Source organism: Schistocerca gregaria, chromosome 1 (assembly GCF_023897955.1).
Source record: "Schistocerca gregaria isolate iqSchGreg1 chromosome 1, iqSchGreg1.2, whole genome shotgun sequence".
NCBI lineage: Eukaryota > Metazoa > Arthropoda > Insecta > Orthoptera > Acrididae > Schistocerca > Schistocerca gregaria.
This window is the reverse complement of record NC_064920.1, coordinates 549,003,888-549,030,137: the sequence shown is the minus strand read 5'-3', so window position 1 is coordinate 549,030,137 and position 26,250 is coordinate 549,003,888. Positions and strand designations below refer to the sequence as shown.

General features: G+C 37.1%; 1 protein-coding gene across 1 annotated transcript in view; it reads right to left on the bottom strand.

Moving 5' to 3' along the window:
- Positions 1-3,896: 3,896 nt before the first annotated feature.
- LOC126356004 (midnolin-like) overlaps positions 3,897-26,250 on the bottom strand; it is a 217,612-nt gene continuing 195,258 nt past the window's right edge. Inside the window, exons 5-7 of the mRNA XM_050006650.1 lie at positions 15,471-15,555; positions 12,049-12,432; positions 3,897-7,296 (exon numbers count right to left, since the gene is read on the bottom strand). Coding sequence (XP_049862607.1) covers positions 7,031-7,296; positions 12,049-12,432; positions 15,471-15,555 — 735 coding nt within the window. The 3' untranslated portion in view covers positions 3,897-7,030. The remainder of the gene's footprint in view (positions 7,297-12,048; positions 12,433-15,470; positions 15,556-26,250) is intronic.

Sequence of the window (26,250 nt, the reverse complement as noted above, 5' to 3'; positions counted from 1 at the left end):
TATTTTTAATTCATTGGTTGCTTCAAACTGCAATCATTGTAATTTACAATTGCCAGAAGACATTTTTCGATCTGTGATGTTTCATTAGAATTGTTTTGTTGAGAAAGAAACATTCCACAATCATCATGGTTACCTTGAACGAATTCCTTTATTTTTGGCACTCACTACTACTACAGTCCAGTGTTCAGGAAGGTAAATACTAGGAAAATACTTTTTTCGTTTCTGAACCAAGCCAGAATCCTGATCACAGGGCAGGTACAAGTGTCCACTAACTAAAAATTTATGGTCTATTTCTTTCACAAAGAACTCTGAGCTGCTTACAATGTATTGGCACAGTACACCAACTTTGATGTTGGTATTTTCGCCTCCACTCTGATCAGAGTACATAATTAGTTTTTCACTCCTGACAAAACTGTATGAAATACAGCAAACAAGAACCAATTTCTTGTGGATCTCTCGACGCAATGAATTCATTCCGCAGAAACATGTATGCGTCATCATTGTGCATATTGTGGATGCACAAGCAATGTGTCCACAACTGACATTTGTTATAGCATACTCCAGTTGAGATGACTGGTGGGGACAAAGTTTTCATCAGATGACATATCACTGTAATGTTACCATCCGATTTGCTAAGCAAAGCATCACTCTGTAAAGCTGCCTGTACATACTCAGCCTTTTACTAATGGAATTCACATTTTGCAATTAACTCCATTCTACATGTACATCGTTTCATTATCGGCAGCTGGTTTTTACCTGCAAAGCATCGCATGTTCGACAAGTCAGACACTGGTGAAATGCCAAATTGCAGTTTTCATAAAAAATTGTGTGGAAAATAAAATGAGAAACGGCCATTTGCTCCTCTGCACAGTACAGTGGAAACATGATTGATAAATTTAAACCTGGTTCTAAATAATTTCTACCATTATTTTTATGGTTCGCATAATGGCTTTCTTAAGCCAGAAATTTTTCTATGAAACGTTTTATTACATCAACTTGTGGGGAGGCGTTTTATTACCAGGTTCACTTTTACCTCTACCATCACGAGGTGAGGTTGCTTTTTCCCCTTTATTCTTGAGCATCCTATCAATTCTTCTGGCAGATACAGCTCAAATATTCTACAAGAATCTTTTGCAGACTAATTTCAGACCCATTTGAATTGAGCAAGTAATACTATTTTTTTCTTCTCCGTGCATAAATGTTGCTGACCTACATAAGAAGATGCATTATCAATAACTTATCATGGTAAATAGGAAAGCCAACTGCAGATCATGGCTGCCTAAATTATAAAACTCATTGAACACTTGTTCCTACTGTTCTTCATTGATGTTATTGTGGCAGTCGTACCGGCACAAACAATCGCTTATGGTCTGCAATTCCTTTCGAGGTACAAGGTTACCCTTACGGTTGGCATACTGTTGACCTACAGCTCTCGGTTCTTGCCAAACATTACCAAGCCATTTATCTACATTTCTAAGGACTTCTTTCCTCAGCTCCATATCATGACATCATTTGTCTCTGGCACATCCTCTGGAAAAGTAGTTGCTGCAGCTGTGCTCACTTTCTTTTCTCCCAGCACTTCCCCATTGAACGCAAACATATCTGTACTAAAAATATCCATCCTTCAACGTAATATTAACAACACGACAGTAATGATCAACGTGGGCATTGGTACCCACAGGTGAAGCAATTGCAAAACATGACTCGGCGAGCGGTATAACGTTGTACACATAACATTAAAAGTGATCGTCTCTTGATTACACAATATAGAAATAAAGTACTGTTTGTATTTCATTGTGTTTTCGTATGGAAAACAACTTGCATTTTGTTAACAAAGTCACCATTTGAAATATGCCTACCTCTGGATGTCTTGAATATCAACACGTTAGTGTATATTCAACAATGATATCCGCAAACGAAAGAAAGAAACACAACAACAACTAACCCTGCAATTGCTCCTCCACAATTTTCGAAAGGGCTGCCCGACAGGTCTGAAACGCTACTGAGCCCCATATGGCCACATTCACATCTTTGAATGGCAGAACATGCCGCATTGGAAGAAGCAGCCATATACACTTTAGTGTGGCCACTGCCAGGCAAATGTTTATTCTGGTACCAATACTGACATACTTCTGATTAATTTCAGATTTTTTGTTAAGCTACTTTCCATTAGTCATCAATAGAAACATCAGACAACCAGCTACTGAGTAAAATTCATAACACACATTCTACAGCCTTTGTGAAATGGGGGGCTACACACAGCAGTAAGAAGTACTCTAGCAAACACACTGGACAGGGTTCAGCACACTACATGCTATATAGTAAATGGCAGAATTCAACATACTGCTGAGCCATATTCATATTTCATAACTAATAGAGGAACGTTTCCATGGGCATTTAATTTCATTTGATTGTCTATGCATTTTAAATGAAAATTATGTAATTAAAAATGGTTGGGATTGTAAAATGTATAAACTGAAATTTTATTACTCCCCGATAATAAAAAACAACTACAAGGTTTCTCTTATAATTAGTAATTTCCATTTCTCTACTTTGAAGTGAGCAAGCAACTTATTCTTAAAGCCAAGTCTTCTGTATTATTGGTTTCATTCACATAGTCCATATGTCCATTTAAAACAACAATTTTAATTTAATTAAGTGAGGTATGTATTTGTACCACACAACCATGTTTGAAGGAGGTGTGTTCCTTGAGTCACAATTAATAAAGCACACTTTTTTTTGTTTAAGTTGATCTTGGAAAAGTCGCATACTGCACTATGTGTAGCAAAAGTGTTTCACTGAAAACTAACGTCTTCTCTGACATTCTCACAACATGACAGATTATGAAGACTAGTGAACTCTTCCCTTCCAAATGCCATACTATTGATGAGACTACCTCTAGTACACATATCCAAACTGCAATAGTGAATAATCGCACTTTCGTTCCATGGCTCCTAACTACTGCTCCATAAAAAAACCAAGTTAGTGTTTACTGACTGAACCACAATTCTGTTATTTTACGGTCATGTCATGTGTCATCAACATTAACTATTGTCCATTATTCCTCAATACTAACTAAGTTTTCCATAAACAGTTCTTGAACTATCTGACTATGGAGCAAACCTGTTTTATTTGGGTTGATGCGGAATGTGATTCCATCTGGTAGATGGGAAGAAAGTTTTATCTGAGAAGTGTGTTTTCCATAAATCACGAGGACAATTATTGAATGTGTCATGTTAATGGAAGTATGAAAAGCATTTGTGGCATGCACATCATTCAGTTGTGAGAAAAGGACACAGTTACTCTAATTCCTTAACTGTTTAATTATTATTAAAATTTATGTAAACTGACTTGTGTTAGCTCATAGTAAAATATTTGATCGTTTCAAATTAAAAACTTAGAACACTTGAGTAATATTCCACAACACAGTATTTATTATTTAATCGGTTTTCAGCTGCTAGCTAATGATAAAAATTTAATTTGAAATGATAAAATATTTTACCATGAGCTAACAAGTCAGTTAACACAATTTTTTTAATAATTCAACAGTTAAGGAATTAGCAGAATAACTGTCCTTTTCTCACCACAGAATGACGTGCATGTCACAAATGCTTTCCACCTTTACATTAACACAACATATTCGGTAATGTGTTGTCTTTATTTATGGAAAAAACACTACTCAGATAAAACTCTTTCTGTGTGTCTACCAAATGGAATCAGTCATTCGGCATTAACCCAAACAACACATTTTTCCTTCCAAAATAATGTAAATATTTCACATCTATGACAAATGTCTCTTTCCAAGAGCATTAGTCTAGAAATTTAGATTTATAGTTTTCCATATAAATTTCAGAAGAATTTTAAGGAAGAATTGGTAAGAAAATAAAATAGAGAAGAAACCAGGAAGAACAAAATTTATTTACTCTAATCGACGTAAAGTGAAGAACAATTGCCTTGCAGTGTAAGTTATCTCCATAATTTATTATCGTAAAAATATGCCTTACTTCTACATGACCTTTGAACACAACATTGTCCAGTTTCCACTTCGGCACATATCCTTTAACTGCTAAATGGGATTATATGGTTGATTTATTCCAGACTAAAAAGAAATCACAGCACAATTCTCACAATTTCTTTCATTTTAATATGTGAACTGGTCACTGAACTTCATTCACAAATAATAGTAGCTATAATAATGTATGACATGAAAACGGCCAGTATCTCTCACTTTAAGCAACTAAAGTGATTTGTCGCTTGAACTGATTTATTTACAAAATTAAAGAAAATTATTTCCAGGAACTAAATGCCAATAACCATTACACTATTTGTTACCCTACTTGAACAACCATTCTTAAAATGCGATTGTGTATGAATTTGATTCCATGACTACAATGCTCTACAGATGTTAGATGTATTTCACTACAAGCTAGAGAAACCCAAGTAACGAGTGAAGAAAGCTTCCACTCATCTACACCAGAATTATTCTGAATTCCATACTAATATATATATTTTTTTCTTACTATGCAGCTGTGAAGCATTACTTTCATGATACATGAAAGCACATGCAGTTTTAAATTTTTAAAGAAACTTAAATTTATGGTGAAATTCAACTTAACTTTATCTATGATTTGACAAATCTACTGATTTACCTCTTCTTGATATTAATTGAGTAAGTCTGGAGGTAGACAATTTGAGTAAGACCACAGACTTTCTATTTAAGTCCGAGCAATGTTTGCAACTTTCTCAGAGAATATAGCAGGGGGTACTGGTGTTACACATGTGTGAGAGTTCTTTCATTAATAACCTCTCCAATCTTTCCAGTAACTGATATTCCATGCATTACTACTTTCTTAAATCTTAACCACATTACCAGTTAAATTAAAAACAATTTGCCAGTGTAGAAGAGTAGTGTACTATAAATATTTAGACAACAGACAAAGGCAAGCGAATTACAATTTGAACAGATCAAGTTCCCTTTATATTGTTTACATAAAGCTTAGAGTGTACTGGGCTCCTGGTTTATATGTTGTTATATATCACACTTTAATATACCTCTGTCAAACAGCCTTAACAGAAAAGCTTTCAGATTAAATAAATCTTTGTTGGTTTAAAAGTTCACCTTCCATAAGTATTTTTATTGAATTTCATCACAAAAATCTAGTTTCTCTTGTCTTGGTTGTATTCAACAAAGTGTTAAATTATTTAAGTTAAAACAAAGCATTTAGGACTGATTTGTACATCACTATCTTCATCTTAAAATGAAATTACATAAAACTAAAACAAATTTAACAACATAATGAATATATGTATCTCTCTCATACTAACTGTTTTACAATGCACGAGAAATATGAATGCAAAGTTAAAACATACATACAATGCAAGATACGACTGTTTGATACTCAATATATGTAAACATTCTACAGTCATCTTCAGAAATGCAATTACAGTAATATAATACATTACACTATACAGTATAATACATTGTTAATATATCTTGCTCCACTTTCTAAAACAAATTCTCTGTAGTGAGTCACTCCACAAGAACTTTTGAACTAATTGGGACACAAACTAGTATTGATATGGAAAGTCACAGAATGCGGCTTCCACTAAACTATCGATGGGCTTGACATTCACAGAAACGAATAAACCTCCATTTTCTAAATCACTTTCTTCCCTTCACAAGGAAAAAAAAATAAAGTACTTTACATGAACTCTTTTTATAGGTCACACACACACACCACACACACACACACACACACACACACACACACACACACACACACACACACACACACACACACACACACACTGCCTCATAGCTTGAGCTCTCCTCAAGTTTTTGAAACAATGCTTTTAAGAGGGGCGCTTCGATCATGCAAATGACGACGATTTAAACATGCTTTACTATCCTCATTTTCATCCTGAAATGATGCCAACATTTTTTCTTATTTTTAAATCTAAGGGATCTATTAGTGCAGTAGCATGGTCGTATTTCCTCTCATTGCTATTTTTTCCTCCGCAAGTAATTTTACAGCATGTAAAGTTAATGCAAATCTTTTAATGGATGCAGCTATACATGCACACAAAATCCAAGCATTACAAAAAATTTAATAATGCTTCAGTTCCATCCAGTACAACTCCCTCAATGCTGCCACAGGAACTGCATATTTCCTTAAATGATTGTTACTCAGAAGACAGCTGTATCTCAAAGCAGATAGATTACACTACAGAAATATAACAACATTGTCCAGGAGCTAGAGAATTTCATAGTGAATAACAGTTTTTCAAGCACTCAAACAGAAATGGATTTAAGCTCCAGATGCATAAACACACAAGAAAAAATTACATAAACATTTTTATCAGCATTTATTCATTTAGTCATTTTTTAACCTCCAGGAGTTTTCACCGGAAAGAGCAAATCTAACTTAACTTTTATTACACTACAATGCATGGCCCATATAAAGGTATCTGCACATACATACAAAGACATCGGCAAATAAAGAGGAAACTTATTTTTAAACTGATGTACTTATTAAGTAAATGAGTAACTTCGGTCCTTCAAACTTCAGCAGCCCAACTCTGAGCTTTTAATAACAGAGGTAGAAATCTAAGAACACACTTATTAGGAAACTATCAGTAGGAATAGCAAATAAATATACATAATTCATTCTTGCACAGTACATAAAGTGTAGCCTTCTTGGAATAAATGAGAGGAAAACAACCTCACAGCACAGTTTTCATGTAACACACATTACATTACAAATCGCATCTTCCTACAAGTGAATGGTGTTTAAGTCTTAACTCTGAACAACAGGCTATCGAGTACTTGAAAAGCTTGCACATTGACGAGTGTTTCATTAATATCTACCAAAGAAATTACCGGAATACATAAAATTCTGTGGTATTGGCTGCAGCACAAGAAACACCAGAGTGACTGACCTCCAACCTTTGCAAGCTGGAGAGACTTTAGCTCCTCAGGTAGGCACCAGTGCCTGTCCCATTACACAGGAACACCTACAGTTGCTGCAGGTCAGGCTACTACAGGCTCAGGTGGCCCAACATCTGCAGTAGTGGTACTCGGGGCACTCTGCTCTGCAGAATTTGTTGTATCCATCGGCTCGACACCTGACTGTGGGGCCAGCTGCTCAGACTTGGCAGACCATTGAGTTGTGTAGGGTGCGGCCCTAGCTTCGCGTCTGGCACGTCTGCGTGCTCGCCGTTCTTCCATGATCAGGCGCAAGTGTTCCATCTTGCCACGAGTCGCCTGGTTCTCTCGAGAAAGGTTTGCAGATTCGTCTGTAACAGTTGGAACAACATTATGAAATCACTTGTTTACTTTAGATTTCTAACACAAAGTTACGAAATTTCAAGAAGACAATAGAATTAATAATTATGCATTTTCACACACATTAAAATGTATAGTAGTAAACCATTTTGGTATTCTTGGTACATAATTATGGGAGTCATATTTATCTACAGGTGACCCATTGCCTGTCGTCACCTTGTGGAATTTCCATGGTCAGGCTACAACTTTTACCAAACTGAAAATTCACTATTTACTTTGAACTGTGCTTTATTACCTGTTCTGTCTACAAGTAACTTCACAGACTCCCACTCTAACCGTGCTTTTAAGTATTCAAACAACCAACTGCTTTACAAAAGTCTACAGAAATGCCTCCCTTTAATTTTTCATCATTTTAAGATAAATCACTGCACACTGACTCCTAGGAGTAATACAGGAATTGCTTACTGCTTGGATTGGAAAAAGAACATTTAATGTCACCTAACACCTGCCAAGAAATAGCCCTAATCCATATTGGCATTTTACGTTCATTCTGTGCAGCATTGGCAAAACAAATGATGTGCAATGAATCATTTTACAATCACATAAAATATACACGAGTAATTCCTACCCACCACTTTTTAAATGTTACAAAAATAGAAATTATTCTACAAAATGAAAGGACTTGTCTAGGAGAAACTTCTCACTGTTTTCAAATTTTACTTTGTTGTCTATCAGGCATTTTACATTGTGCACCCAGAAAATAAGTTTCAGTCGTGTACAGAGATCACAAGATTAGTTCAGTAGGAATGTGCAAGCACAGGAGCAGGTTGTGATACGTGGGAATAATGCAGTGCAGTTTTAGTCTTCTGACAGCAATGGTTACCACATAGTGCTAGGATAAAATGGCTGCTGCAATACTGTCTCCCACCAACTGAGGTTTGTGCAGTTGTCAGATTTTTGCATGCTATTTGCTAAAGGACAAATCAATATTACTGGCCAAGATTGTAGTTGCTGACCAGCCCTGCTGACACCAGAACTGATGGAAAGGGTGTGGCATGCATTTTTACAGATCCACTGCTTAATAATTTCAGAACTCTCGTCAGTTACCCCAGATGTCTCAAGATGTTGCAACAAAACTATCTCCTGGTGGCTCGCTTTTCATGAAGCGTGTGCAGGATAGGTGTCAAGGCAACTGACAAATGAACATACAACCAGACATCTGGCTACAGCATTTACATTCCTGCAGCAGCATACAGAGGAAGATGGCAGATTTCTAGACCATGTTGTCACTAGGTATAAAGCGAGGCAAGATATGTGGTATGTTGACAAAACACATTACACTTGGGCATGATAATGCAGGACTATACAACCAATGCCACATGAAATGTGTGATCAGTTTTAATTGGAAATCTTTGACCATCCATCCTACAGCAATTCCTTCCCCCAAGGCTCTCATTTCTTCCCTATAATGAAGCTTTTCCTGGCAAGAAAATTTTCCCACAACAATGCTGAAATGCAGATTGAAGTGACTTCGTGGCTCCTGAAACTAGTGGCAATAAATATATCGAGAAGCAGTAGTCAAAATGCCCAACTCAAACAGATGTCTGCGGATGATCATAGGTGATTGTCCCATAATATTCTTACAGCATATTTATAGGCAATGAGGACTGTCTTTCTTAAAATTGAGTTATCCCAGAACACAATTCCATATGACATTGAATGGTAATATCCTAAATGTTAATTTACTGATTTGTGCCTCCAACATTTGTAACAATTTTAAGACCAAATGTGGCTGAAGTGAGTTTGTTTAGGACTTCTGGAATGTCCTTTCTCCAATTTTAAGTCTTATCAGTAGCTAAGAATTTTTAAGTTTCCACATTTATTTATTTCCTCACCACGTTTTACACTTTTCTTTGTTGTCATACCTCTACCTTTAGATGGGAACAAGCAAATTTGTATCTACAATTTAGGGAGACCATTCACAGAACACCAGTGTATGGTCCTGTTAACATTATTTACCTTTTCTCTGTTGTATGTATGCTTTGATCGATTACAATACTAGTGACATTGCAAAAAGAATTAATTCTGCTTCTTGTACATTGGATGGAAAAAAAAAATAATATTGGCCTATGTAATATTGACTCTTTGGGGAGGGGGGGCCAATTTCTGCTTAGACAAATCTCTCTTCATTACACTTTTTGAATGATTAAATACAACTTTCTGCATGCTTCTGGTTAGGTATGAAATTTTCCATTGGTTGACTGTACCATCAATATCATAAACCTCAGTTTATCTAACAGGATAGTATGGTTCATACTATCCAATGCCATAGGTAAGTCGTAGCCAATACTGTTGCTTTTTTGTTATGCAATCCTTGTGAAATTTCTCAAATAAGTGTAAATAGCATTGTCATTAGAAAAACTCTTCTGAAATCCAAACTGTGAATACTGAGGATATTTTTACTTGGGAGCAGCACTAGAATACATCAACTTCTCAAAAAGTTTGGAAAAATTATGTCAGTAGTGAAATACATCATAACGAGATATTTTCTATCACCTTGCTTACAGGCGGGTTTAACAATGACATCCTTCAATCTCTAGAAAAATTTGGGGAGTAAGTGATTCATTACATACTTCAGATAAGACAGTGCTTATCATATGGAAAAGATTTTTTAGTACTCTGTAGGAAACACTGTCAAAACCATGTGAGCTTTTATCTTTGAGAGAATATATAATTTCCATAATTTCAGAGGGAGAAGTTAGTGATACATTCATGGGATTGAATTTTACAGGAGTTGCTTTTTTAATATACTGCTGTGATTTTGCTTTAACTTTTTGTCCCTTTATTTTGTACTATAACTTTTAATCTCAGTCCCTACTCGCAAATCCTCATTTGTAGCCCTTCCATTCAAGTAAATATATGTGTTATATTCTTTGGTCAGTTGTCCTATCACTTCACTACATTGCATATAGCTTTAACTAGTTAGAATTACTGATTTTTTGGCAATGTACATGGTCCTTTATTTTTTGTAATTTAGGCTGGTTTTGCAGTGGGCTAGTATTACAGGATCTTCATTTGTTCTTGTGAACACATGCAAATTCCTTTTCTTTTCACAAGGTATTTTCATCTCTCCAGTTATCCATGCATTGGCTGTTTTTCTACATGGCTGTTTAATGCCCTTTCGGATTAGCTGATGTGGAAAGTTATTTTCACCTAATGATGGAAGTTTACCTTGGAATAAATTAAAATTTATGTTAGTATTTGGTTAATTATAAATCTCATCCCATGTCATCTCTCATAAAGACTTTTTAAAAACATTTGTTCCAGATTCAATTAATCCAATTAATTTTTCAAGAGGTGTTAATTCTATAAAGTATTATCTTGTTTATACTACGTAACTGTACGACAAGCCGAGACATACAATTTGTTACTCGACATATAGTTTTGTCCTTGCTTTGAGCTTCATCACAGGAAACATTATCGGTTAAGGGCTACCTTCTTTATCTACCTGTGGCAAAAAGCTATTTGTTGAGACCAAATCTTAGGATCCACAGTTTCTACATCATATTTCTTATCAGAATCATTTGGAAAATGTACGTTGACATAATCACCAGGTATTAACTGCCTTCTGCTGTCTGACAGCTAGCATAGTAAGGAATCTTAAATTCCTATTAACAGTTCATTATTTCTCAATGGGGACTGTATATTGTTATGATTAGAGGAACAATTTTTTTTTATATTAATCACAAGCACATTCTTCTATGTGCTGATCACTACAAACTATTTATCTCAATCTTTTTGAATTTTGTTCCATCTTAAGACATGTAACAACTGTTATTCCCTTTTAGTTCCTCGTGAGTAATATGCTAAAGTGCAATCTTCTGTACTTTTCTCATCCTGTTATGTGATGCCCAGACACACATCCTATGTGTGTCTTTCCACAGCTCCCAAATTTTCTAAACAGACAAGAAGCTCTTCTACCTTGTTAGTTCTCTAATATTCTGATGAAATAATTTAACCTTATTTTTCTGAGCATTCTCTATGACTCAGTTCTAGCTCAAAAAGAAAGATCACTGGTGATCTTTCAAGGGTGAAAAATGTTTTTATTTGACCATTGCAATTGCAAATCCAGTTGACTAAGGTACCTACGTTTTCTGTGATAAAAGGAATAAGCAGCAGTCAGTCACCATGGCACGCGCACGCACACGCACTAGAGCAAAAGTATTGTTATTGGTTCTGTAAACACCAAATTTTAGTCACTTTTCGAATTGCCTTTTGCTGAATTCCATCTACTTCACCCTTCAAACAGATAACCTATCTCACTTTTTATGCATGACGGAAATGAAAGTCACAGTAACTAGCTAAATGTATTTCCATAATTATTACACTTTCTTCACAAACTTATTTTAAATGGACAATTACTGTTGCTCCAGTATTAAAATTGTATTTATGCAGAGCAGACTACCACAAGCACAAAACCATGAATATGCAGTGCAGTTATATGTTAGAACTACAGATGAAAGACACACTGATACTCTGCATTTAAAGTTACAAGTGTGAGGCCAGCACAATGGTATTCAGTTAAGCCTATGTATTAAGAAAATTCCCATTGAAAATAATGACTATTTTGTCCTGTCTATACAGCTGTAACTTTGCTCTAGCACATATTCCATGCGTGACAAATGCTGCAATAACATTAATATACCTTTAGTCATTCCATAGCATACAATAACTGAAAAGTTATGCCCATGTTTTTTATATACCTGATAAAGACTGGATAGCTGCTACATGTGGAACCTTGTTGGCTGCTGTTATTAGCTTTCCAGGCACTGCAGAAGCTCCTGCTCCTGCTGCTGCTCCTGCAGCCACAGCTGAAGAAGATGCAACAGCTGCTGAGGTACTGGCATGTGATCCTGGAGCATGCTGCTGGTGCTGTTGATGGTGGTGTTGCTGCTGCTGGTGGTGGTGGTGATGGTGGTGTTGCTGTTGCTGTTGCTGTTGTTGTGGCTGCTGCTGCTGCTGTGTACGACTTGCGTGTCGGCGGTACTGGGGGGTTGCACACAGCAGGTCATTTAAAATGTGAATTATAGTGCTGATGTCACGTTTCGGCCGTCCAAATCTATCTTGAAGTGCTGGATTCAGGGTACCTGAAATGACATTCCATAAATTTTTTTTGTACTTACAATCCAGATAAATACAAGATACACAAACATCTTGTAAAAAACAGGGTGGTACATTCTTATAAATAATTTCAACTTTCACTATACTAACTTCAAAGATCTTGCTCGATATGCATAATTTCAAAACACCTTAAATGTTGATATAATTAAGACGACATGAAACCTCTGCCAAGATTTGCACTCTGGGAGAACAGTTGTTAAACACTCAGAAGGGAAGAGGAAGAAAAAATTCATGCATCAAGAAAGTATGCAGCTGTTTCAATCATTGCAGTAGCAAGTCACATTTTCAAAGAACTTGGCAGTACAAGCTGCCTTTTTATTACAAAGTTTCATCCTCTAATTCGGGCGCACACAATGATTCGGTTGGGATGGATGTCCAAGTCATTTAATCCCCTCCCGAGGCTAATTCACTGTGTAGTGGCACTGGGATGGGGTTTACATCAGATTTGGCTCCACATGTTCTACCACAGAAAGATCTAGGGATCTTGCTAGTTGTAGATTCCTCAACATCACGGATACAGTTAACAGACCCACATGCCATGTGTTGTGTATTCTCCTGCTGAAAAATGCAATCAATACTGTTGCGTGGTACATAATACAAGGAGACAGGATGTCTGATGTCAGGGTTCTCTTAATCGCTACCAGATGTGAACTGAAGTCTTACACCCCATTGCTCCCCACACCATCACACTAAGATTAACATCATTTTGCCTCTCCAGACCTTTTCCCAGGTCACATCCATACTCACTAATGATTTTCATCTGAGGTAGTACTGAACCACAACTCAACTGCCCGTGCACACGCCACCATTCAATAGTCCATGCTTCCCTGCCATGGCAGCCGTTAGTGTTGTGATATAACACCAGTCTACACACTGGATGGTAATGACCTACTCTAGATGCTGATTGTCGGCAACAATTGTGCAGGATGACACTGCTGTGAGTCAATTACTTGTTCTCAGATGGCAGAGATGGATGTGAAGGGGCTACGATGTGGTTGCAGCACAATATTGCGATTCTACCTTTTGTTTGTCAGATGTGGGTGAGTGGAACCTTGACGAGCATATGTGCTGTCACATTTCCACACAGTCCACAAATGGACCACTGTCACATCCAAATGCCCCCACGTATCTGGATATTGCAAAATTCGACCTGACAACTATATGAAAACCTGACAATTAGGTCCCTTTCAAACCTGGGTCAGGTGTTTAACTGTCAGACACAGAATGTTTACTCATGTGATTCAGCGACCACTCTACTTCTGACTCAGTACAAACTCCAGGCCCAGTAACACTAAATACGAGAGCACCCTGGTGGCTGCTATCCTATAACCACAGCTCTATAATCGATGGTGTGTACATGTTCAATTATACATTGACATCGAACCATGTCTTCAGTGGGGCTTCACTTTTTAATGCACTGTACTAGCTAGACAATTTTAAATCGTGTGGGACATATTTCAATGGGGGAAGTTATTTTTGGAAAGAAACTTAGGAAGTTTTAACAGCTTCTCCCCACAAAACAAAATACAAAAATAGAGCTGTCAAACTTTTTACTATTTTGTTTATAATGATACAAAAATATAAGGGCAAAAAGTGCCAGACCTGTTATTGAAAACAGCAATAAAGAAAATTTGAAGTCATCTGAGCTTAAGGCAAATGGATTGTTATTAGATGACAAGGTTTAGGACAAGTAATTCAGTGTCTCTCAAAACACCACACTATAAATTTAGTCTACTCAAACAGCAACACTGTTGTACAAATTTATTTATGTCTTGTCATCCTCAGTTCTTATATAACTGACGTATGAATATGAAATTACGAGAAGATTACAAGAGCTTAATGGAAGTACATAAATGTACTAAAGCATTTATCAACTTGTTTCTTAGACAAAGTGATGGAGTTCAAGACTTAAATTATCTCCAATGGGCAACTTACTCCAATGATGAGTGACCTCACAGAAACTCATGAAATAAATGTTTTTCTATACTTAAAATTTTAATACAATAATATTTCATTTCATTGCAAACAAAACTCTCAGGTAAAGAAGCAGTCTCAGTATAGTGAAGCCCACTATCAAGACAATTTAGTGTTGTCTGTGTCCAAATGATTCAGCACATTCATATTTTGTATCTATATGGCACTGTCAAGTGCAGAACAAGAGAGATTGGAGCTACTGTCTAATATTAATATCTGCTTTGCAGTTCACCCTTCACATCTGAGAATGCTCAAAATTTTGAAAGGAAACATTACATTATTCATCTAAATTAAGACTTTTACATTTCAACATTGTAAAATTTATATTGAACTGCACTTTGGATTGCTTATAAAATGAAGGATGCGCCTATCATGCCTGGCATATCTTAAACCAGCGACCCTACATACTTAATCATCATATACAATACCGAAGAATCTGAACATTTACCAAGTGTGATGGTGAATTCACATGAATGCAGCTAAAGGTCTACACCAGGAATTTACAATTCATTGCAAGAAACAATTCCTTTGATTCTGAAAGCTATAAGAATCAATGTGCTTAATGTACAGCAGAGATAAATAACACAACCTAAATTTCTAGGAGTAACAGGAATGAGAACAGAAACTATCAGAAAAACAACTTCCCAACAAACTTAACAAAAAAGGCAAATTTAATTGCAGGAATTATACGTACCATTAAAAGTGACCACGACAATAAAACAGTGATATTGCAGGCATAAACTGCAATTTCAATAAGTGCTTTTTTGCCACGATTAATAGCTAATCCAGAGATGTAGAAAAAATGCCATTATTCGAAATACCCCTGTGTGAGACTTTCCACATGAATGTGCTGCATATATTTCGTTCTTAGTTTTTGCATCATTTTATTAACAGTTTTTCTCCGTCCCTCCCTCCCCGAGATGGAAAAAAAAAAATTAAATGCAACACTAACAGCTCTGATGTGCATAAGCTTCTACTTGAAAAATATTATAGCCACAGAAATGTGCATCACTGTGACTGCATTACTCACCAGAAAATGTGCCAGAGTACACTCCCTTGCCATGATGGTGCATGGATTCTATTATAGCACCTTGTCTTCGTGCTCTTGCATTGTCCTGAAAATAGGATGTTATGTGTAAGTAACCTGAAATTTCCTGTTTTGTCAACATGCAAATAATTGTATTTATAGCTAATTAGTGATCTGTAGGCCTAAATTTAATGATGTAAATAAAATAGAAACTTCCACATGGGAAAAATATATTAAAAACAAAGTTTCCAAGACTTACCAAGCAGGAAAGCGCCGGTAGACAGGCACAATATATAAAGGCAAAGAGTGTGTGTGTGTGTGTGTGTGTGTGTGTGTGTGTGTGTGTGTGATTGTGCCTGTCTACTGGCACTTTCCCGATTGGTAAGTCTTTGAATATTTGTTCTTAATATAACCTTACAATTTATTATAAAAGAAACAGTCGAAAATAATGTTACAGCAGAATTGTTTATGCTTCAAGTTTCCAGATGAAACTTTATATGGGACCAAGATTGGAATCTGGCTAGACCTCTACCTTTATGAGGCAATGGCCAAGCTACCTACATGTAACTAACTCAATCTTGCTGTTTTAATTTCCTGTACACTTTATTCACCCTAATCCACAGAGGGTCTCTTGTATACTCTCCTGAGTTAGCAGTTCTAGCAGAAAGTATAGCACAGACAATGGCTTAACCACAGTCTGTGTGGTTTTTCCACACTGAAGTTTCAATTCTGCAGCAGTCAAACTTGCTGCTAGCTTTAACCCAGATGTGGGTCACACCTCAATCAATCTGGAAAGGTCTTACTAATAAAAGGACAACATCTGTGCCCATGTCTTTATTTTGTATAGGTTTTATTCCTCACAGCTTTATAACAGAATATACTTCACTGTGGAGTGAAAGATTTATTGCAGTTAAATTTGTTTATGATTAGATGCACTAAAATGACAGGTTGACTTTCAATGTACATCTGATATGACACCAAAAACATGAACATACAACATTTGGTTGTCAAATATTTATCAGTGAATGCTCAAATGTTCTTTAATTTTTCTTTGCATTGTTAAGGCCCACACTCCACAGGAAGAAAATCAAACAAAAAGATTTCACATCACTATTCATATGATTTTCTGCTACATTCATCAAGAATAATCAAGCCACTAAATATCTACAGTGCCAAAAATTTTTACTGAATGCCCACAATGAAGGGCACACGGAGTGTCATGGGCAGCCTATTGTCAACAACATTAATGTTTATTTGCTACGTAAACTTAGTACATCAATTAAACTTGCTGATTTTTCTGTCACTTTTTAATCTACTTCAGGTGTTTAAAGACCAAGCTTTTGTATAACCAACATCTTAGATGTTGATTTCACAACTATGTATACATGTGTGTGATGTTTTTTTGTCTTCCAACTCTTATTCTGTCTGCAACTGCTAATCTCAGGAAACTAATGTAGGGATTTTGATATGGTTTTCACTAATATATTGAATGATTAACAAGAAAGGTTTGTGTATAATTTATTACATTTATACCACTCAAGTTGTTTGGTTGTATGTACTTTGGAGCAATACATTACAGTTGAGGGTCAATTGCCCTCCATACACAAAGCATTTATCTATCTTAGGCATTTCTGCATTTTATTTTGTATGCAAACACACAAAATCTGTAGATTATAATATTAATACACAGTTTCTGTCTTCGTATGGCAAACTTAGTTTGTGCCTGCAGTTATTAACATCTTACAGGTTAGTTGCAACCAGCTGCTAGTGTCGCCACACCCACTTTGCAGAAAATTTGGAGTTAATAACTGTGGTTAAACTCAGTGGGCCAAAGCCCTAAAAATTGGGACAAAGTAAGGATGTAAATTTTTCAGTCAAAGTATACGCCTACATTACGAATAAAATTGACACACTTGTACAACATGTCAGTGAATGTTCTAACTTTATGCTGGTAATAAATAATAATAGTAGTAGTTGGGTTATGCGTGCACACTGGATTTTCTCGCCGCCCAACGTCACTTTGAATACCCGCACAACACCAACTATCTGCAGAAATTACTATGCGCGTACAAGAGGCGAGAAAACATTTTCGGCGCTGCGGCCGCAAAATAAGTCTGGCAATCATACTAGCGTTGTTAATAGTCCGATGGATCCCCGGGCCAATGAATGGGCAAATACAACAATGCACCACCGAAGTCATTTCGAGTCCTGCTTCTGCACTAAGGTTCCTAAAAACCTTCACACTCTGGGAAAAAAGGGGATATCTGGCGCGCACACACACACACACACACACACACACACACACACACACACACACGAGGCGGCGCCCAGTGAGAGTGAAAGCCAGTCAGCGGGCTCGTCCGCCCATGTGACGGCCTGGCCTCGCAACACCGCCTTGCGACACCGCGGCAATGTCAGTCCGCCACAGCCGCAGGCGTTTCACTTTAACCCATTTACCCGTTTCGGTACAGCGCGCCGGCTCGCGTGCCGACCTTCATTGATCGCTTGCCGCGACATTTTGTGCTTTGATCTCTGGCGACTTGACTGTTCCTAGAGTTATCTGGTGGATAATACTGAGGCATGGACAACCATGAAACGACATAGTGTTTCAGAGTTATCCCTTGTAATGTACACCAGGGTTTCATTACTTGTTTCGTGGGTCATTAAATGAATCGGTAATTTTAAAAAACAACATCAACTTTTTAGCGAAAATTAGATATATGATGAGAAGCTTTCAGGATAATTAGATGCAGCATCTATTAAAAAATCACACTTGTCCTACACATATTAATGCTTTTACAGGCATATAGTTTTTCGTGTTCTTTGCAGTAACAAAATGAGTCCAGGGCTTATGTTATTATTGCAAGAAATGGCAGATGGCAGCACCAAACGAACATACTCTGATCTTGTTTAATGTAGTGAATAGAATGCATTCCAGATGGCAGCCCATCTGACGCCTGTGATCTTGTTACCTGGGTGCATTGTTGTAGCAGCTGCGTATACATTGTCGTTTAGTTTTGTTTATAGAAAACGTTTGCTTGGATTATCCATGCACAGAGAGGACCGCAACCGGAACTCTATAAAAGAAATGTCATAAACGCTCCCAGAACGAAGGGAAATGCTTACGTGAATCACAGTGGAAGAGAAACTAATGCTGTAAAAATAGGACCTGACTGTGGGTAAGTTCAAAGGCTATGTGAGTTAATCTCTTGTCTGTAATTTTTACTTCTTAGAGGTTCCCATCTGTTCTAAGTTTTATGGTACGTAAATATCATATGGATAATTTACTCTATCCATAAAAAGTAACTGATTTTACGTAAATAATTTTTTTGCAACTCTTACATCTCCTGACATGGCATTCGTGTGTTAATATGTTATAGATGTAAGAAACTGTTTCAAAAGGATCTCTGAACATGAACAGATAGATATATTCACAAAACTTTACGATTTTGAGGGTAAGAACACACAAGATGGTTACCTTGCAGGACTGATCGAAAAAGAAGACGTGGTACGCAGAAGACCCCGGAGTAGTGATGGCCAGCCTAACCCGGAGAAGTGAGGGCCAGCCTAAGCCAAGAGCACTGAATTATCGATATCACGTGGTAACTGGAGATGCTGGGCGGGTCGAAGTGTGCAAAAAGGCATTTTGTAGCCTTTTTGGCATTACAAATGAAGGTGTGCTACGAATTTGTAACTGTGTGAAAAATGATGTTCGCCCATGTACTGCTTCAACCAATGCAACACCACAGGAAGTCCTATCGATAATTGAGTAGCATATTAAACATTCCAACGAAAATCTCACATTATTCATGCAAAGAAATGTATGACTTAAATCCTGAATTATCTGTAAAAAGTATGTATCAACCGTTCATGAAGTTATATCGTCATACCAGAGTGTCATATGGAATTTAAGGGTTTTCAATGAGCGTTTTAACTTACGCTTTAGGCGGCCGCCGCAAATCGATACTTGCTGTTGTGAGTCACTTTCAGTGAAGATTAAGATTCCATCATTGAACGATACTGCAAAAAGTATGACTGTAGCGGAACTCATGGTACATAAAACAAGCAAAAAATTCTATTTAAAGATGGATGCTGTTAAGGAGAAGTGTGCAGAAAATGAGCATGTGGTAGCACTGTGTTTCGATTATATGCAAAATCTGCAGTTGCCCAAGCTCTTAGAACAGGCAACTTTTTATTTACGGCAAATTAACGTTAATACATTCTGTGTTACAGACCTAAAGAGCAACAAATTCAAGGTATATCTGTACCACGAAGGAACTGCCCACGAAGGACTTAACGAAGTATGTTCGTTTTTGGTTGATTACATCAACACAGAGAGAGAGAGACCAGATAGTGTTACTGAATTACACCTGTTCTCGGATGGGCGCCCTGCGCAAAATAAGTATAACTCTGTGGTTAGGGTAATGAACTGCGTTGTAAGTTCCAGCAGATTCAAATATGTATTCCAGCATTTCCCTGTGCATTTACCATGTGACCGTAAATTTCCTTCCATACAGCGGGTTATGAGAAGAAAAGACAATATATTCTTTGTATGAGTATGATCAATGTATGGTGACATCGTTCAAAAAACAAAATATTAATGTGAAGCTTGTTACCACGGAGTGATTTTGGTTGACAAAAAACTGGTGGCCCAAATTTTATAAGCGATCCTGTTTGACGACAGTTATGGGACGAATGTGGACAAAAGCAGTAAAGTGAAATTCACAGTGTCCTCATTTAGGAGCTTCCATCAAACTGAAATGTTTCCAGGTAAAGTTGACTGTTACTATCATATTGATGGTCTCTTAAAACACCGCTTTTCATTGCAACATTCATTACAGGCAAAACCAAAGTTGCCTGCAGATATTGCATATAATAAAGTTGCAATCAATAATACAAAACAAAGATGTGGGCAATTAATGCAATGTATCCCTGATGAGCACAAAGCCTTTTATCTCGAATTGACTGAGTGGCCTTCTGTGGACACTACTGAAGATGATTCATAAATTTTTGGTGTAAAATAACCCGTATAGTGTAGTGTTAATCCTTCATTGTCGTGTTAGGTGAAATAAGAAATTTAATTCGTAATGTCACGATTTACATCGTCATATCTTTAGTCTTTCCATACAGTGTGTGCATACATTAACAATATTTTCCAGTTTCTCGGTAAAACAATATTAGACAATGTACAAGTAATATTGCATATTAAATTTATACAATAAATTAGTTTTTGATAACAAACAAATGTGGATGTTAAAATGTCAGTCCAAAAGGTTCATCCTGCAATAACAACATAAGTCCATAAAATTAAAAAAGTCGTTCATGCAAAGTTATTACATTTAAAGTATTTTGTTTTATTGTTGAAGATTACTTAACATGCACACAGTCAATATCAATAGATTTATCCAACTGTCCATTATTTAGCCTTATACAGTTTTTGCTGCTTCTGAAAAATTTACTTTTTTGGACTAATGTTTTTACCGTTACTGATTCATTTTTACCATCAATATTTACGTTGTGGAACGAGCCATTTTACACTCACAGTACACATACGTTGGTTATACAGCTACATGCCGATAATTTTCTAAAACGCCGATGTGTATTACATAACTACTACATATTCTGATTACTATGGAACAGAAGGTCTTGTCAAGAAGAAACTTTCAGTTTCTTTTCAAATTTATCTTTGTGTGACTTATCATTCAATAAGCGCTCAAAAACTGATGGCATCATTGCTTACTCTTCTTCTGCTAAAGACAAACCTTAACGTGGAATAGTGAATGTCCTTTGTTGTTCTGTTGGACTACTTCATTGGATTATTGACAACAAGCTTCAGGAGGGAGAAAATATGCTGTGAAGCATTATTCAAAATGCCTGAACTCTTTAAAAATATTCCTCCAAGTTCATTGTGTGTGACCACCACACATTCGTACAGCACGTTTTTGAGCAATGGACACTATCTTTCTTACCCAGAACTATCCCATATGACAAAGTAAACAGGCGAATGTACTTCGTGATTTGTCTCACCAAGAATTATAATGGTGCGGAGTGCAAATGAGACTAGATAAGCTTTTTTCAGTTTAAATTCTCATCTATATGGACACCAAATATTTTTGAAGCTTTCATCTTCATTATTCCCTTTCCACGTGTTAAAACATGCCGTCGGTGTAGTAGCTACCTTTATGCATGTAGAACTCGAAACTTTGTTTTATGAAACATTTGCAGAAAACCAGTCAACACTTAAGAACATTATTTGCCATTCCTTTTGTTATATTTACGTTTGGATTGATTACTATACTCTTGCGATCCACAAAAAGTAAGGTATGCTTTTTTATTAGTCAGGCGATATTTACGTCTACAAAAAATACTGGACCTGAGATTGACCTTGTCGACCCCAGAAATGACTTCTCCACAGTCATAAGAATCTGCCGTGCTTGACTGATTGAATTACTAAATATAACTTTTTGCATTCTTTTGGTTAGGTTTGTCCATTGGTTAATTATTCCATCACGTCGACAAAACATTTTATCTGGTAGAATATTGCAGTTCACGCAGTGAAATGCCTCTGACGGGTCACAGAACTTCGTAACCACTTATTTTACGCTTGTGAAAGTTTGCGAGTTAATCTGTAAACGGCAGTTATGTAATTTTCCTCCAATCCAAATTGTGGTTTACTGAGGATATTATTGTTGCTCAGGTAGGATGCTATTCTAGACTACATCACCTGCTCAAAAATTTTGGAAAATAGTAGCAGTAGTGAAAGGCATAAGTAGTGATCATTTGACATTTCCCTTATTACCTTTCTTACAGGAGTTTAACAACAGCATACTTCATACTTCAATCTTCCTACAAAAAATACCCTCAGTTATGCATTACAAATTTAAGAAAGATAATGCTATTATATGGGACCAAGTCTTTGATACTCTGTTGGGAACACCATCAAATCCAGATGAGACTATTTGTGAAAAATATATAATTTTCTTAATATCAGAGGGACAGGTTATATTCGTATGAGCTAATTTTTCAACATAGTGGTTTGTTTCTCCTCTGAGTTTTATTGTTTATCGGTCATGAGCTGCTTTGTGTGCAATAAGAGCCCTGTCACTGTAAATTCAGTGAAGAGTGCGAGCTAACAGGCTTGTACATCGGAAACTGGCGAAGAGGAAAAAATCTGAAGGTAATTCAAGAAAACCTTGGCAAAATTTCCACTTGGTGAATCAGCGGCAGCTGTCTGCAAGTTAAGGTAATACCTGTAGCACAGCAAAGGAACCCGCTAGTATATTACCAGAATAGTACTAAACATCTTTGAACATGTCAGATGTGATAATTATTTACGGGTAATACCGGGAAGCGACAAGAAAGTTTGAGAACTCTACTCCGGTTAGTCTTCTCACATCTTTACAAAATCCTGACTAAAATTATAATAAACAACCTCACAAAAGAGCTGGATTTATATCAACCTGCTGATCAGAACTATGTATCACATCCGGGCTATTCGCCTTCCTCTAAGTAAGAACTGAATACAACTCAGGATTTACCTGGCCTTTATGAGTAATCTAAAAGCTTTCGACTCCAAGATGATTTGGGCAATCATGAAGGCTCTTGAGAATGCCAGGATAAAATCGATGCATATAAAGCTCCTGAAATAAGTCTATCAATAGGCGAAAGTTAGAGTGGACTAAGACAGTATCAGTAAGATCCTAAACGGCAAGGGTGTTTGCCAAGGTGACATCTCTCCAAAACTATTCACCCTTGCACAGGAAAGAATATTCAAATCACTAACTGGAATATCAGTGCAATAAAAATAAATGGTTCGCACGAAATCTCCGCTGTTCGGCTATCATGATGAGGATCGTAAGTGAAGATCTGAAAGAACTAAAGATTTTGATCCAAAAACTAAAACTTGGCTCTGCAAAGACTGGAAATGAACGCCAATAAAACAAAAATTCGAAGCCCAACCACTTACAAGCGGAAACCGATCTATAGAAGTAGTTTATGAATATATCTACCTTAGCCACAAAACTAAACTAGTGCAAAACAACAAAAAAATTGTCTATTGAAATAGGACTGAGCTGGGCAGCATTCCAGTATCCAAAATTTATGGGGACCAACAAGGGTGTCAAAAATAACCTGCAGGCCAAGGTCTATCTCTGCATACTACCAACTACAACCTACAGAATGTTAACTGACTAAGGCAAGTGTGTCAACTAAAGCGCTCGCAACAAACCATGGCGCGACAGATGCCAGGAGCCAGCCTTGTCCTACGTGAGCGACCGACTTCTGGATACACGACAACAGAGATACATCCATCGGGCGATAAGCTCTGGTGTCCTGCGTGCGAGCGACCATGTCGCGCTACAAGATGGCTGCTTACAGCCAATCAACTGTTTCTATAAAATAGCGCCCCTAAACTAGAATACTTTAGCTCGAGAGTAACGCTGCAAAATTCGATTCACTTAAGAAAATAAAGCGAAAAAGAATGATGTGCATGAAATTTATAAAGGGAGGAATTTCCAAGGAGAATTTCATAAATATCAATTACGAAGATCAGACAAATTCTTCGAATATACGTGAATGAGCGGAGGAGCATTCGACTATCATCAATAAATTAAATACTTTTTTCCCTATGAGCAAGAACTTAACAGCCAATAAAAGCGGAGGAATGACTACCCTAAATATACAGATAAATTACACAGATTAATAACGACTGCAGATATGTAGAGTTGGTGTAGAGTTAGCGTTTTAACGAGCATCGGAAAGATCCTGGATTCGATTCCGGGTTCTTATATTTTAGCTAACTCTGTTACAATTCTGTATACTAATTTTTATGTATACTGTTTGCACTGCATCGCTAAGTTCATTTTTAAGTTCTTGGCAAAGAACTATCTGTAAGTTTACACACACCTATCTCAGTTTATCACACACGTTACATTCCCAATAAATTGCAATTAACTATCAACTTTCACAGATATTTGAAGTTGTAAACATAATTCATCAGCAGTCAGTGTTATGGCCAAGCGTTTCAATTAATCGAAATAGTCTGTAAAAGTAAAGCATACAAAATTTTTGAAAAGAAAGTCTAACGTTTGGTTTAATGATTTGTCTAAAAGTATGAAATTAAAAAAAATATTAGGAAAACGTTTGGTGCACCTCTTGTTTGCGAGCATCATTTAAAGGCACATAGAATGTTTCTCTGATATTTCTTTTATACAAATTTCGTAAAATATTTTATTTTTATTTTCAAGTTTTATTCAGAAAGCATGATCTTACTGACTCCTCGTTGGTCTTCCTAACGTACTTGATTCGAAGGAAGCCTGTTTGACATTTAAAAACACAAATGATTTCTTTATATGCAAAGCAGCTAGGCCTTTAACAGATGAAATTTTTGACACTTCATTTTCGTAGCTTGGCAGCAGCTTTTCGTGAAATATTTCAATTCTTCAACTAATTAAATTTTCGTTAATTATCTTGATTTCTTTCAAGCAATTAAATATTTTCATGAAAAATTAGACCTCACGCTGGTCACTTCGATATCCTGTTTACCTATTTCTCTCCCTTTGTTGGCTATGAAAATTCGGACGAAACCTCATGGTGTAAAACACAGTCTTTTTCGTCTGCTCACGCGTTTCCAAACCGTATTGATTGTCATTCATATGACAAAATAGCCCCTTCTACGTGCGGTCATTTCCAAAAATTGTTTAGATATCTAGAACCGTTTGAGATACGATGAATTTACGGCGCCACGAGCGACCGGTCCGCGGATATAACAACCAATATCTCAACTTTAAATACAATTTAGATACATTGGTTACATTTCATACGCAATAATGTATGGCCTTAAATGAACCATACGGGAAGTCTACACAATGTGATTTTACCTCTGCAAACTCTTAAATTTCGTGCAGCCATGTACTCAATTTCGTGCAGCAAGGTAACTATGACGAATAACGAAAGAAGTTCAGACATTTATCGTTTAAGGATATCAAGCTACAAGATGCGGAAGAATCAAATTTTTTCACCGAATAGTTTTCTTAAAATCGGTCAAGTATGTCATAGCTGCCGTCGAGAAGACACGTAGCTGTCGCTTTCTGTCGCGCGTACTGCAGCGACAAAATTCAAACACGTTTGAATTCAAACGTCGCCAGTTGCAGCGGGAGACAGGCAAGGACACCTATTTCGCTCACGTAGGACACTGCCTGATCTATAACTGCGGTTGTGTTTTATCGCCTGAATCTGTCGGCCGCTTCTGTCGCTTACAGGACGCGGGCTTAGGGATAGGATATGATCATAGGGCATTAGAAAGAGAAGAAAGTTAACAGACGTTTAGAATTTCAGACTTAAGTGGCAACGGGTCGGACACGTAACTCGATAAGATTACAGCAGATAGACCCGTAACATCGTGCACTGGAGACCAAGTGTCCACATGAGGCATTGACAGGCCCCAAAAGAGATGGCTTAACGACGTAAAGCTGGTGGCTGGAATACTATGGTACCATTAACGTACTCCGCCTGAACAGGCCATGAGGTCCCAACGGTGCCGATCGGCCGCCGTGTCATCCTCAGCCCACAGGCGACCCTGGATGCGGATGTGAATGGCATGTGGTCAGCACACCTCGCTCCCGACATGCGTGTTTACGACCCCGGAGCCGCTGCTTCTCAATCAAGTTTCTCGTTAGTTTGCCTCACAAACACTCCGCGTGCCGACAGCGCTAGGCAGACCGGATGGTCACACATCCATGTGTTGGCCCAGCCCAACAGAGCTTAACTTCGGTGATCCGACGGG